The 14,707-nt window shown below is 38.0% G+C and overlaps 2 protein-coding genes across 2 annotated transcripts in view; both read right to left on the reverse strand.

Annotated features, from left to right (window-relative positions):
* Positions 1-1,494: 1,494 nt before the first annotated feature.
* Positions 1,495-4,738, reverse strand: LOC108576742. The gene is made up of 8 exons (XM_017939795.1): positions 4,682-4,738; positions 3,669-3,810; positions 3,359-3,560; positions 2,913-3,064; positions 2,186-2,331; positions 1,924-2,069; positions 1,643-1,755; positions 1,495-1,580 (listed from the first exon to the last, which is right to left on the reverse strand). The coding sequence occupies exons 1-8, from the start codon at positions 4,736-4,738 to the stop codon at positions 1,495-1,497; spliced, it is 1,044 nt and encodes a 347-aa protein (XP_017795284.1).
* Positions 4,739-6,415: 1,677 nt separating this feature from the next.
* LOC108576743 overlaps positions 6,416-14,707 on the reverse strand; it is a 13,192-nt gene continuing 4,900 nt past the window's right edge. Inside the window, exons 2-9 of the mRNA XM_017939796.1 lie at positions 12,369-12,488; positions 12,183-12,300; positions 9,829-10,084; positions 9,647-9,763; positions 8,354-8,444; positions 8,133-8,272; positions 7,926-8,058; positions 6,416-6,499 (exon numbers count right to left, since the gene is read on the reverse strand). Of these exons, the coding sequence (XP_017795285.1) occupies positions 6,416-6,499; positions 7,926-8,058; positions 8,133-8,272; positions 8,354-8,444; positions 9,647-9,763; positions 9,829-10,084; positions 12,183-12,300; positions 12,369-12,488 (1,059 nt within the window). The remainder of the gene's footprint in view (positions 6,500-7,925; positions 8,059-8,132; positions 8,273-8,353; positions 8,445-9,646; positions 9,764-9,828; positions 10,085-12,182; positions 12,301-12,368; positions 12,489-14,707) is intronic.

Genomic DNA, 14,707 nt, shown 5'->3' on the forward strand with positions numbered 1-14,707 from the left:
TCTTCTATAAAAGACACTGATGTTAGAATTTCAGACTGTCGCGTCCGTCGTTTTCTCTGTGTTATCCTTGTTTCTGGAATATTATTTGCAGGACTGATGTTTTTAACAATTTTCATAAAATCAGAAGATACACTTGCTCATTTCGGACATTTTTCTGCAGAAAAACCTAGCGACTTGAATTATGGGAAAATATTTAAAAAAAGTTTGGCCGGTACTGGGCGACTATAGGGTGGCCGGTACAGCACGACAAGCATATGGAAAAACTTTTAGGTTTAATGCGTAATATACAAAGCAAATTGCACAAACCGGGGCATTTATGTATACCTAATAGTCTAAAAATAATGTACGTACTATAACAAAATTATTTAATTACCTGAAAAGTTAGAAATCAGCTATGAAAAATAACTTTTGTCGTACGGAACACCAGCGTAAACGTTAAACGTCTTAGAACTCTGGTAATACTGAAGAAAAAAGAACGTCGCCGGAATACGTTGCTCAGGGCTATAGTATTTATTTGTTTATCCATCAATAGTGCAGTCAACTAACAGTATAAGCGAGATCTAGCTTTGGCCGGTACTGTAAGCTGGCCGGTACTGCACGACTACACTACCGGCCAAATGTTTGGAATCACTATGCATTGCAAGTTGCACGAAAATTCTTAAAAAGAAAGTTAACATTTATAATAATTTTTTAACGAATTTGTTATCGTTCAAATCAATTGAAATGAGGTGAAGTTCTATTGGTCTCCAGAACATCAATTTCAAATCAATGAAGAATTAATAGCAGATTCAATATCGATGTAAATTGGCAGGTGATTCCAAATTTTTGGCCGGTAATGTATATAGGGGAACGTTACTCAGAATGTTGTCCTTTACAACATATTCGAAAGTCACTAAAATACGCGAGGGATGCTCTTTTCCCTATAATTACCAAATGCATAAACAAATTTAAACCACAAAAAAAAAAAATTTCCCCCATAGTCCTAGATTAATACAGTCTCGAAACGGATAAGAAACGCTTCTTTTCCTCTCCCACCAAATTTACGACGATGCACAAAATTTCGAATGTATGAATGTATGTAGTTACTTGAAATTTCGTGAGCGATGAAGAGCATTGATTAATCGTATCATTCATACACAAAAGGAACGGAGAGACAATTAACACATCCTTCATTATTATAAAACATTTAATAGGTGCCAATTAAAACAATGCCGACAAATCCCCGCCCCTTGGTCCAGTGACGCGCACTCGTGCTCACGGCGAAACTCACGAGACTCACGACGATCGCGCGACCGCGCCAACTGTCGTTACAAACTACATTACGATGCATAAAATCGCACGGTATCAGAGTAGAACGCGTACGATTAGGATGTAATTACAGTTACGCAATATCCCCGTTAGTTTAATTGGTCCACGGTATCGACATACTACTATACTTCACCGTTCTGTATTCCCGCGGATTAGGTCGGATGAACGATCTCACACGTTGTTCGATTATTCTTGCAACGAGTAGAGAACCGTAAAGTAGGAGAAACCAGTCTGCACCATCTTGAATGAAAATATTTGTGTTATATGGATGACTTGTGCATGGTTCTGTTGTTGGTCATTATAGGAACACTTACGGTAGCGTACAACTCGTTACCCGCGGCAACTAAGGATTTCAGTTTTAGCCTGCACGGTTCCATGAATCTGTGCATGAGGAACAGTAGCATTTTTTGAGATTTTACTGGGGCTTTGTACCATTTTGCACAATAGCTAAATGTTAAAGGAATAGAGAAACAAGATGTTGATAAAATTGTTATGTCAGATCTTCTTCTTTTTTTTCTTGGGTGAATTTTTTAGTCAATAAGTTAATCGAAAGTGATTCGTACAATCGAAATTCCGTTACTGGTTAATTTAGTTTGTTAATTTGAAGGATCTTACGTTTTGAAGAATAGAACCTCGCTGCTCTGAATAATTTTTTCAGCGGGTGACAGATTGACATACATAATTGACAAATATACGAACGCGATAAGGACTACGAAAAACTTATATTCAAAATTCTCATTCGACGATATCATCTGGAGCATCTAAAAGAAAAGGAAAAACACGGTCTTATTGAAGGAATGTTAGGTTACGAAAAAATGTGACACAGGATGAGGCAATAATGTGCTTTTTTCATAACCATTTATCATTGCACCTGTACCATACATTCTATAATCTCACGCACTCTGGTCAAACACACTCCTCTCACACTTTCATCGCTCCAGTTCAAATACTCTTGGATCACACGTCTATCGGTTTGGTCCAAATACACTTGACTCACTTGATTACGCTTCATTTTAAAGTTGACTGCAAATATTTAAATGTTTGTTAAAGTCGTTTGTAAAGTCACAGAACAGTGCCGTTTTTGAGAAAATCAATTTGTTTGCCTAGGATTGTGAATTTTGTAAAGAACTTGCGTCTGTCTAAAAGATAACAACTTTCTCTCAAAAGATTGCCCAGCCAGGTCACTCTCAACCGCAATTGACTTGTCGCAAACCCATACGTAGTGAAAAGAAGGACCTAAGATTTATATGCCGGTTTCCCGAACAAGGGACTTTTTGCACGACGTCCTGCAGATCTGGTTGACCGGACGAAATAATTGACCTGTAGGCGTTGAGTAATCGGGAAGCCACCCCAGTTTTTAATTGGACTATTCTAAGTCCTACTTTTCTGCATTTCTCTTAAAGATGCTACTTAGAGGCAGCGTTTTTGTAACATGGACGAAAGGAGTTGCTCCTTCAAATAGAACGTCTTCAATACAGAAAGTATTGGACTCTTAAACGCAACATTATGAACTTCACAATACTGGACATTAACGCACAGACCTTACAAAACTGTGTCATACTATTAAACAATAAATCGTCGTGATAGTAAAGTAACTGCTTTACCATATAGCCTTAATTCTAAGAAACTTTTAGAATCAACAATGTTCCTTAATATGCGACTTACTTTTAACATTACTCCAGTCATGCAAATGGTTCCAAGCAGTATTTGGGCCACGCCATTGCTGAACATACAGACTTCAAATATCTTGAAAAGTCTTCAAAGCAAGAATCACAATAATCACATGATATCTTCTTTTGATAGTCTATAGACACAAGCATTAATTAACTGACACTAACTTTAAATTTCTTCTGTGCATGTTCATAATACGCAGCAACCGTGTGTAGAAAATCAGATTTTCGTCGATATTCTCGTCAGCACTTTTGCATTTGTCGAACAGATGCTCGACAACAATCCTTATGTATGGAAGAATGCACAGAAATTTCCAAGTCGCAATTAATTACAAAAATCTACCGATAGATTCAAATCCTTATATTTATTTTGAACTTACCCAATTACCTCGAACATTCCACTGATGTGCATCATAAATATGTTATTCAAAATATCGCTGCTAATTTGCATAGTCACACTACACATTATTGCTATAGTCGCGTGGATCGTGATTAGATAAATGTAATCTTTGTAGTCGACAAAGTATTCGGTTCGAACGAGTAATTTGTTAGTATTGATCTCGGTTAGAGGTGAAATTATGCCTAAAATTTGCGGGAGAATTTGCAAGAAAACGAAACCAAGGAGTAGCAAAAATGAGAACACTGGAATAATGGAAAAATCGATCATTTTAGGGTTAAATGTCTCCCTACTGGAATAATACTGGATTTCCTTACGAAATAAAAGCATATTATATTTCGATGCATTCGAATATTCTCGGTTTAAGGTGTTGATCTCCTCAACATCTTTCAACTTGCACCAGTCGATCCTCATGTGCTCGTATCCCTGGTTATACTGTGATAAAGTGATAATTATCAGTAATTTCTTTTTTTATATAGTTAAGATGTAGAGAAATGCACCATATTCGATCTGTTTCTGTTTAAGGGGGTCTTCTAGTGTGACGGCCGTTTTTTTAAGCCTTGTTTGCTAATTTATTACAGAAGTACGGTAAAAGTTATAAACATGAGCTTTATTCCTATGCATTTATTTGTCCTTGAAGAATCATTACAAATTTTTGTTGTTGAAAAATAATTAAATATGGCTGCTGTGGAATACGTCAAACAGGAGCATGAAAAAGAAAAAGTAGGTCCATGGTTGCCATGATTTGAGCTGTTCTGCTTATCAGAAATAAACAAATCCGATTGATTCTTATTTAGTATGTATGTCGCTATGGTCGGTAGTAGAATAAAAGAAAAATATTGAAAATTTAAAAAATGGCGGCATTTTGAATACAAAGTATCGATTTTTTCGACTTTTTTTCGTCTTTCAGAGGCTCTAAAAATCAGAAAAATATATATTTTGGCATAATTCTACTACCGACCATAGCCACACATGTTTTGAAGACATGTGCAAAATTTGAGTTCGATTGGTTCAGTAATTTTTGCCAGATTGTGGCAAACATTTCAGAAAACATGGTTCCGAGAAAAACGCGTTTAAAGTTTTCAATGCAATTTAGATTCTCCCTATCGCCGGCCTTTGATGTGTCACACTAAACGAGCTATAACTTCGTTATTTCATCAAACTTCAGGAGTACATTCTTAAAGAGTTGTACTTTCGATATATACAAAAAAATAAAAATTGATTTTTTGAAACCGTCACACTAGAAGACCCCCTTGAAGCATTTAATTTTCTCGGTAATTTTCTTAGATCCTTGTCCGCGACTTACCGCCTCGTTTTTCACCCAAATTGTTACATATTTCAGGAACACTATCATGTAGATCATTAAGGCCGGGATCGTGTCAATAAGCAGACGCAAATTAATCTCGGTAGTGAAGTACACGAAAACCTATAAGTAGGTTATATAAACTTTCCAAAATATTTAACTTAATACTTCTTATATTAATCGATGAAGTAGTCAATTTTTTAACAATATTTTCGATCAGAGAACATTCTTAACCCCTTGCCTTATGATATTGTAATATCTAATAATTTATTATATTAACGCCCTGCTAGGTGATAAAGATTGATACATAACTGGTAGTACTGAGTCTGTCAAATTAATTCTTACATGTGCAATTTATCACAAAGTAGTATATGAGTCTATACTAAGAGACAAGTGGGTTAATAATATTCCTACTTGCATGAGACACCAAAAGTAATTCGGTGTGTTAAACACGTAAAAGAAAATCACGTTAAAAGTATTTATATGCATTATCAAAACAAAACATCACACCTGAACACTAATAAAGGATAAGTGATATACGCAAAGACAGATTCTATGCACCACCTTTCTTTTCGAATAATCGAAAGGCCACAGACCTGCACGAAGCAAAAACGGGTAACATTTTTTGATACAGCTCTGCTCGAAGAACTTCATCGCGGCTCGAAAGTCAAAACACGACTGCCGCCAATCGTCCCTTATCCCTCGAATGATGTTCCCCTCGAATTTCTCACGGTAATCGTGGTACATAAGATAAATACAGGGTGTATGTCCCACGTGATATCTTGACTCCCTCCTTATTTTCACGCCAGCAAGGCGATATACGCTATAATATTGTATTTCGAGCATGAACACTGGTCGCCGGCGAATGATACACGTGTTGGTTAAACCCTTGTAGGAGAAATTTTTATGAAATTGCTTCCCATTGAATTTACTATAATTTTCTTCGTCTCTGTTGCACGTAAACCATCACTTTTATCGAATCGATAATGTCCCGCAAGGTGCAATTATGCTTCACTTTAGAAATTCTGCACACTTTCTTGAAAAATATAGAAGCTATAGAATGCAGCTATAGCTTTCTTGAAGGGTAGCACAATTCGAAACAGAGCATTCTGCTTTCAACTTTCGTAGAGTGAAAATCTTCTTTCAGAAGAACATACCTCACTTCGTTGTCGTCTCTCCGTCTTTCAAAGAGGGTAACTGGATTTTGTATGTATCGTATATTACCAGTATTTATTTCTTATTACCAATGTTTCGGGTTGATGCTTGAAATTGATGTGGGATTAAATTTGGTGCTAACGAGTATCACAAATCATCGTAGTGAGCCCGGTGGTGCGCGTTCAATTTGTGGCAATTTTATTTTCAGCTTTGCACAGTGACAATCGGATATTTTTTTGAACAAACGAAGACTAGAGAATTCATGATAGAGGGTAGATTTGTTTCGAAATACGTCGTGATAGACGAGTGGACATTGTGAAAATTAGTTACCGCTAAAACACGAGTAATGTTTCGTTTAGAAGCAAATGCATGTTCCTTGTTTCAGAATGTATTGTATATTACAAGATATGTAGGAATAGACTGTTTTAAGAGGGTCTTTTAGTGTAACGAAGCGTTTTCTTTGCGTTATTTCAGAATTTTTTATGAGGAACTTCTGAAAGTTACTGCAACCCTGTTTTTTTCTGCATACTTAATAACATTTCGATTACACTTTCAATTTTTTTGAAAACAAAAAGATTAAAATTAACCGAAGTGGACCGCTTTGAAGCTGCTCTTGAAAAAAAGCGGTGCCCAAACGGTGTCCACTATTGGACGGTTTCTGATTATCTAAAACAAAAAATTCAAAAGGATTTCTTATTTGTATGTCCTTGGTTATAACCGGTACCAGAATGAAAGAAAGATATTGTAAATTTAAAAAATAACGTCACTTAGAAACTGAGTTTTGATTTTCATACATTTCTTTCGACTTTACGGGACTGTCAAAATTAAAAAAAAAGAAATATTTTGAGACAATTGTGGTAGGGGTGATAGCCACATGTGTGCTGGACATGTGTGCAGAAGTTGGCCTTAATTGGTGAAGTCGATCTTGAGATATCGTGGACACCATTTCGAAAAACATGGTTCCGAGAAAAACGCGTTTAAAGTTTTGAGTGCAATTTAGATTCTCCCTTGATGTGTCACACTAAACGAGCTATAGCTTCGTTATTTTATTGAATACAACTATAAAACTTCAGAAGTACATTCTTAAAGAGTTGTACTTTCAAACCGTCACACTAGAAGACCCCCTTATGGTATCTATTCGTTAATCGCGGAGATGAGGAGACGGCAAAAACAAGATCGAGACAGTAACACACACGTCGTAATAAGCAAGAGATCGTAATACGTAAATCGTACTGGTTATCGTAATCGTATCTCGGCTGCGCGCGCCGCGGGCACGTCCCTTTATCGGCGCGTCGGCGGAATGTTCTCGACGTTCCCTTTAAATTTTGTACGTTTGAATCAACAGTCTTTAACGCCCGCCGCTCGTTTGTGCAGACGTCAACGTTCACCTGCCTGGCCGCGGTACATCAAACATTCTCGTGATCGACGCTCACGCATGCACACACTCACCACTCGTTCGCACGTGCCTATCGGGGGTTGAGGACAACAAGAGCCTCGATCGACCGTATTTGTGACTTTCCCTGTTAACGCCTGCTTCCTACAGATACGATATTGGATGCTTTTTCGATTCTTCTTTTCTTTTTTTTTTGACAGGTAAAGGAGAAAGTGAGGTGTCATATTGATGCAATACTTTATTGCCGATCAGGATATCGATGAACTACAGTTGACTGTGTCGTCCGAATGGCAATATTGGGCCAAGTTGTCGTTCACGCTCGTATGGTACATATCATAGTGAAACATGAGAAGGAGAACTGTAGAATCTTGAATGCATAGAATTTTTATGGACTATGTTAATGAATAATTCATGAAAAAAAATGATAACGTCAAGTTCATTACGATAATGGAAATCGTGCAATCTAAAGTAATATAATTACAGTGGAATATGTTCAATATGAATACACAAACAAATTGGTAAGTATAGCAATTAGGAATAATACATATGCAGTAATATGTAGAAATATTTTACCGATAAATTAGTTAATATTCATGTATGTTTGTACCTTGCTGCACGTTTCGAACGATGCAGAAAATAATCCTGAAATTCCAAAGTAAAAGGGCTCGGATATTAATTAATATTCATGTATGTGTGTACCTTGCTACACGTTTCGAACGATGCAGAAAATAATCCTGAAATTCCAAAGTAAAAGGGCTCGGATATTTTTTGCAACATTATCTGGATAACCTTCTGAGTACTTGCTGGCGTGTCGTACCAATGTGCATTGTATCTAAAGAATTTCAATCCAAAGATATTCACTTCGAGCTTGAGTTGTTCGTGATAAAGTATCGTGAAAATATTTACACGTTGTGATAGAGATTCTGGCCACAATCTGTCAGTCTTTCCGCAGGGTACACGTTAGCAAATAAGAGTCCAAGTGTGTAAGCAATGTCGACCGAAACAATGATTAAATTCGCGCGTCCTGTCATCGAAAAGCTGTACACCTGTTCATAATTAGACAGACGTCTTCGAATAATCTTGAAAACTTACACGCCATAAATTCTTACGAAATAAAAAATTCTTACTCTGTAGAGTTTACTGGTGATCACTATGGTGATCATAATATGCTGCAGGAACAAGGAGACAGTGTAACACGATTCCAGGCCATTGACGTACCTTTCGAAAGGGGAAGAATAATAGTGTAGCTAAATGAAATCTATTAATTCTTCTGAAATTATTCGAACACTTTTTCCGATATTTCATTAAATTATAATCTGCGCCAGTTAAATTTGTATTCGAAGAAGAAACAATTGAAAAATGATCTCCAATATTGAATTTCAATTTAATATTACGCTAATTGAATATTCACAATTAAATATCCTTGCAAATATTGAACATTGAGAGAAACGATCGTATAAACGTCTACTTATTATCACTCTGGAGATTCAATAGTGAAATATTTCTCAAAACTCGTAACCCCATAACCATGTTTTTCTTCCCCTATATACAGGGTGTTTCCGAAAATGTGGGTATAACTTCGGGAATAGATTCAGTGCGCTAAAATAAGAAAAAAAGTTCATATGAACGTATGCCCGACATCACCTTGTTTCCGTTCTTGTCTTCCAGTAATTCTTATGACTCTTTGGAAGTGACGTGGTGCAAATGATTACTCACCAAGTGGATAACGAAAATATATTTATTTAAACGTAATGCTTAAACTAATTTCAAATGTAAACTATGTGATGCGCGTGCAGAGAAGGTCTACGACAAAAGGCCTCGTGCCATTTTCGGGGCTCCCTTAAGTAGCCCCTTTTCCCTGGGAAAGTCCCAGGAAGTGGGAGCGCGGGCCTGCATTGCCGAGGCAATACTCTTGTCCTCGAGGACGAAGAGGGCCAAGAGTCGACAGACCTAAGTGCGTGGCCCCCCCGTGGCGGTCGCCACAACTCTGTTGTTTGCTTCTTTTAATTATTTACAAGTAACGCTTCTTATCTCGTGCACGACCTTCTGGTCTGCTATGTAAACACTATTTCGTAATTTGTTTCAATCAGTTTAATCATGCTCTTGGTGGTAACAGCACATGTGGAAATTTGCTAATGCACTTCATAATAATTTGGAGTGATCATCTAATACATTTCATAACAATTTGAATGATAATTTACATTGATACGACGTTTGGAAGCCTGCATTCTAGCCGAGGGTGACCACTTCGAACAATTTCTATGATAATTATTAAATAACAGGTTTCACATAAAAACGGCTATAATTCGGAAACAAGGTCATATCGAGCATATGCTCATATGAACTTTTTTTCTTATTTTAGCGTACTGAATCTATCAGCGTACTGAAACACCCTGTATGTACATCACTGTGATACGAACTTCATGCATTTCCAATGGTATCTAATAGCTTTAGCAACTCGCACATGAAGCAGAGTATTCTTCTGCTCGGTGTTCCTCATCCTCTTAACATCGTCGAAAAGATGCTGCAGTCTGTGTCTAAACAGCAACATACATTATAATAATAGAATTTCCCTGAAAAGAAGGCTGTTCTATTGGCTTACCCCGTTACACTTATCATTGCACATGCATGATATGTAAGAGTAATGTAAATCAGATCCGTGGTCAACATAACTGCAATTATCATGATGAAAATAACGCAGAACAGCAATACAGAGACCTTGCTGTCCACTGTATCCCCATAAATCCAAGAAGGAAGTAGCAGTAGAAGGTTGTTCGCAGACTCCAAGAATTTTTGTCGGAAAATTAATACGATCAACCCCAGAGTCGATATTAAGCAACAAGAGACAATAGTAAGCCCTGTAAAATAGGGATTTTTTACGTTACTGCTCGTAGATGGTCGTAAATTTTGCGATTAGCCGCCTTGATGCTAGTGAAAATCGACAATGGGCACAAACCCTTGAAACTTAGGCCCAAAACTTTCTGTTAGGGCTTGCGATTGATCTTTCGATCGTTCGAGCGTTGCCGGTTTTTGCACCTGTGTGCCGACTAATGTACTAAGGCTACTAAGGACGAGTTTCTTGGTTGAAACACTAAGTTTTACTTGTTTTACTTGTCGTAGTTTTACTTGTAGTCTATGTTCTGACTTGTTTCGAGGTCTAGAGTCTATTCTGCCGGAGTCTCCGCGGTTTCCCTCGACGGAGACTCCCATTTTTCCTTTTCTAAAATCACCAATCAGTTTACTCCGGTGCATCGCAACCTCCCTCCATTTCGCCCTTAGCGCGTTATCTTAGGGTGGGGTGTACAATGACTGGAGAGTGTTTGGTGGACGGATGCGTGGAAATCCTGTGGAATCTCCGCTTTTCTAGGCTTTGTTAAAGTCAAGTGGCCCGTCGACGTTGGCAAAAGTCACTTTTCTATTTTTCCCTTCGGAGACTCCAGGATTTATGACAGGGTCTGGTCCTAGGGACTAAGTGTCGCAGGCAACGCAATAAACACTTGTGGTGTTTTGAGGAAACGATATTTGCCTGCAACGGTGACCACTTGACTCGCTGCCATAAATCCGGCTACAGGATACGCCTTAACACTTTCCCTATGTCTGGAAAATGTCACTGATCTCCCACGTATGGTCCGTGAGACCATTTTAAAGTGAGACAGAGATCTTAAGTCGTGTGCAGTATTCTTCAAGGATTAGATTGCAGAAATTTTAAATGCCAACAGTCATCACTTTGAACACATTTTGTAATAGGTAATATGTAATAATGTAATGAATTTATGATTATGATTTAAGTCGAATCACATGAAATGAAGAAACATTACACGACCTGTACACGTTATAAATTCTAGTCTTATACAAATTTTTCCACAATAGGTCATCCGTAGGGAACATAATCACACCCGAAATTTGACTTGTTAACCTCTGTCATTTTATAGGAAAAAGTACCTCGTGTAATCAGCAGCAATTGGTTGTAAGAGTGCTATTCCGTAACACTTTAATTAAAATATCTTCTAAGGTAATTGTTTCTCGGTATAAACAGCTTAATAATTTTTTATAGAGAATAATGAGTTGAATCGATTGATGTATTAAAAAATACACGATTTCATTTACAAAAGCAAACTTCACCTTCGTATATCCTCGACGCGTCGACTTACAAAAATGCTAAAATTCCCCTCTAAACCATTCAACTTTTTCTTCTTTTTTTTTTTAATTGGTTACTTAAAGTCGCATCAACCACATTTATGGGTTATTAGCGACTTAATGTCTAAGTTCACAGTTTATTATACAATTTGGTATGCTTTAAGTAGTTCAGTAAGAATCGATTTGCAGTCCCTCAAGTTGCCGCGCAAGGTGTGTCTTACGCTGAATTGTTGTCTGTCGATGGAGTATCTGCTGCAGCGAATGATAATATGCTCCACCGTCAAGTGAACTTTGCACTGTTCGCATGCCGAGGGTTCATCCCTGTTTAGGAGGTATCGGTGGGTAAGATTTGTGGGGTATTCAACTTTTGTTTCAAGCCTTTTTCGATACAATTAACAGTTTTCAAAATATTTCAGCTTCCAGTCTTAGGTAACACCCGGTATACTACGGGAATAGTGCAAAAAAGTGTCTTGATCGTCCGTGCATTATGTTTCATGAACATTGTCTGTCTTCTGAGTGGGTTCTTGCTATGTAGAAGGTGATTGAAGTGTATTTTCGTTGGTGTTTCTGTGTTTCAGGTGTGTCTATTGTAGCAAAACAACAGGAACTTGATAATAAAAATTGTCTTATTGTTCAATCGAGAATAACGGTGCTTTAAGGGTCAAATTTGTCCTCTTTCGTTGGGCCTAGCGCACGTAGTGTCGGGGTGTGTGAGTTTTCGAAGAAGACGCTCGTGAAATAATTTCCTGACCGTGACGGCTAATCTATGTATTCGGCAAATACTTAAATTTTACAACCAAACAAATTGTGCAAACTTACATGTAAAGAATACCGTATAGAGGTAGCCATCGTGAGTATACTTCTCCATCAGATTCATTTCATTCTTGCATTTCAATTCCATCCAGTTTTCACCGATGGTAACGAACAGTTTTTTTATCTGAAAGTATATTCACTCGGAAGACTGATGAATATTATTCTCCGTAGAGTTGAATTTCGTTGATTTACCATGTTGTAGTTTAGATAGCAGGTGAAATATTTAATAGTTATGATGAGAGAGCTTACTACGTAAGGAAGGCTCGCGATGGTGGTCTTTAGATCATCCTTTAGCGTCATCAATGTCCATACCTAGTGGAAACGTGATAATCCAATGTGGAAAAGGAAAAATTTCGATTCATAGAATATTTATAATAATATTGCAGAAAAGCGAACTATACAAAGACTATGTTGCGTCCAAGATACCGCAATTCCGTTCGAATTTCGCGGGGTCGTAAATCCCGCTTGCGTATCGGTTCGTTTACCGATAATCTCTTTGAAATAATGTGTTTCTGTCTTATTGTAAGACCGTGTTCTTCGTGATTTTAATGTTTTCTATTCTGACGTGATATGTTCCGTGTTACTATTCGGACGTGTTATTATGTGTGTTGAGGACTTAAACGGTACTGGTTACCGTGCCGTCCCAGTATATTGCACCCTTCTTAGTGCCGTCTGTTGTTCTCCTCGAAGGACCACCCAACGTATTGGTTGGGAACGAAATAGCACACTTTGTGCTTAACTGTGTTATTTTATTTATTTAACTAATTATGCGTAGGCTTCAATTTTAGCCTAATTTGCTCGGACAGTGACTACTGTGGAGCTTTCCAACTATGACTGTTACATGACTGTTACTGTGGTTCTATGTGTTCTGTCTGATGATGCTGTTCTTACTGTCATCGTGATTCTGTGTTCTCCTGTCGAAGGAAGCGACGCTCCTTCCAAGTCGCCTCTTCCTTCTTCTATCTGCACGCTGATTGGGTAATTTGGAAAATCCCAAAGACCCAATCAGCATGCTTCGGTGACATCGCAACACCCTTCTCTTGCTCCCTCAACGCGCGTTACCTTAGAGAGGGAGTTGCGATGTCCTGAGCTTCGAGTGGCGATGTCTGGCGACAGCATGGAACTTCCGCCAGGTACGACTTCGCCGGTGTCCTGACCGTTGCGACTGTTCTATGTCTACCCTTTGGAAGGCCCTTTGTTACGGCAAGGCACTTGACTATTGAGGACGAGAGAAGCGAGTTTCTAAAACTCTAGCGTTGTAAACCGAACTTTCTCTCGCCAGGATAATTTTCTACTTGAGACGCATGCTAACAATAACCAAAGTCCTAATCACAAAAACAGCCTCTTCCTCACGTCCGTACCATAAATCGCTGCGCTCAACAATGTGTTACTATTCGCGTTACTGTTCGTTACAAAAAGTCTCGTGTACTATGGCGTGTTGGTGTACATATAGACAATAGGTGAGTTCTCATTGGTGGTTGTCTTGTGGAGGTGGAAAGTGCGGCGTGTTGTGTGATTTTGGGAACCGAATTTGTTGCAAACAATTGGCGCTGATGCGTCCACGGGGGCTATGGTGGTCTGATGATTGTTCTGAACACCGGTCTGGAGGCCAAATGTGAGTAACACGTTTATTGCGATAATCCCCCAGACCGAGGCTTCGTTACGCTCTAATAACGTCGCAACAGACTACACCATATGAAAACACCAAATAGAGGAAAATAGGTGACACAAACTGGCACAACTTTCTACAAACACGCCTTACCACTAAGTAAGTACATACTTAAGAAATATTAGATCATCCAATAAATTCGTACCGCGATGTGTTTATACTTTTCCTGTTATACCGTATTGTATTTCAAGTTACTTTCGAGAAATGAAACCGTTAATTCAAACTTGTACTGTGCTCAGTTAGAAAAGTTAAGAGAAGCACTAGCAGCGAAACGACCAGGACTCTTAAATCGGAACAAAGTGACATAGAACATGTGACATTTAACCCCTTAATCTACGATTTCCTTTCTGTCTATACATCTAAGCGTCAGCCATTTACTGTTTAAGTACTGTATCAGGTAACAAAGGCTAACCTGTTACAGATTAATTACATTCAGTAATCCTCAGTCTTACGAATTCAAACGAAAGTTAGGATTACAATGAATTTTTCTTACTAATGTAACTATTTTTCTCACGCCTTCAGCAGAATCTCTGTCACGAGTCTGACACGTTGTTATAGGTTAAAGGGTTAAAGTTCACATGTGACATGAAGCGTGTAAAAAAATTACGTCAACTCAGTAGGGAAATTTTATCACACCCACCATATTCCCCGGATATTGCACCAACAGATTACCATCTGTTTCATACATTGCAATAATTTTTTAGTCGGCAACAAATCTGACAATACCGACTCCCTAAGAGGTAACATTGAAAAATATTTTAACGAGAAACCGAAGAAATTTAATAATGATGGCATAGTGGTTTTACCAAAAAGATGGGAAGAATTTAAAGGTATATTTGAAACATTGATTTAAATCAGCGGT

Source organism: Habropoda laboriosa, unplaced genomic scaffold (assembly GCF_001263275.1).
Source record: "Habropoda laboriosa isolate 0110345459 unplaced genomic scaffold, ASM126327v1 scaffold478, whole genome shotgun sequence".
In the NCBI taxonomy this organism is placed as follows: Eukaryota; Metazoa; Arthropoda; class Insecta; order Hymenoptera; family Apidae; genus Habropoda; species Habropoda laboriosa.

Bases quoted from the DNA above. Each gene is read 5' to 3' on its own strand.
- LOC108576742 (XM_017939795.1), bottom strand. From the start codon at position 4,738: ATGATCTACATGATAGTGTTCCTGAAATATGTAACAATTTGGGTGAAA. The intron at 3,561-3,668 runs GTAGGGAGACAT...CGCAAATTTTAG, and splicing joins GGAAATCCAGTATTATTCCA to GCATAATTTCACCTCTAACC. The intron at 1,581-1,642 runs GTAACGAGTTGT...ACCATGCACAAG, and splicing joins GAAATCCTTAGTTGCCGCGG to TCATCCATATAACACAAATA.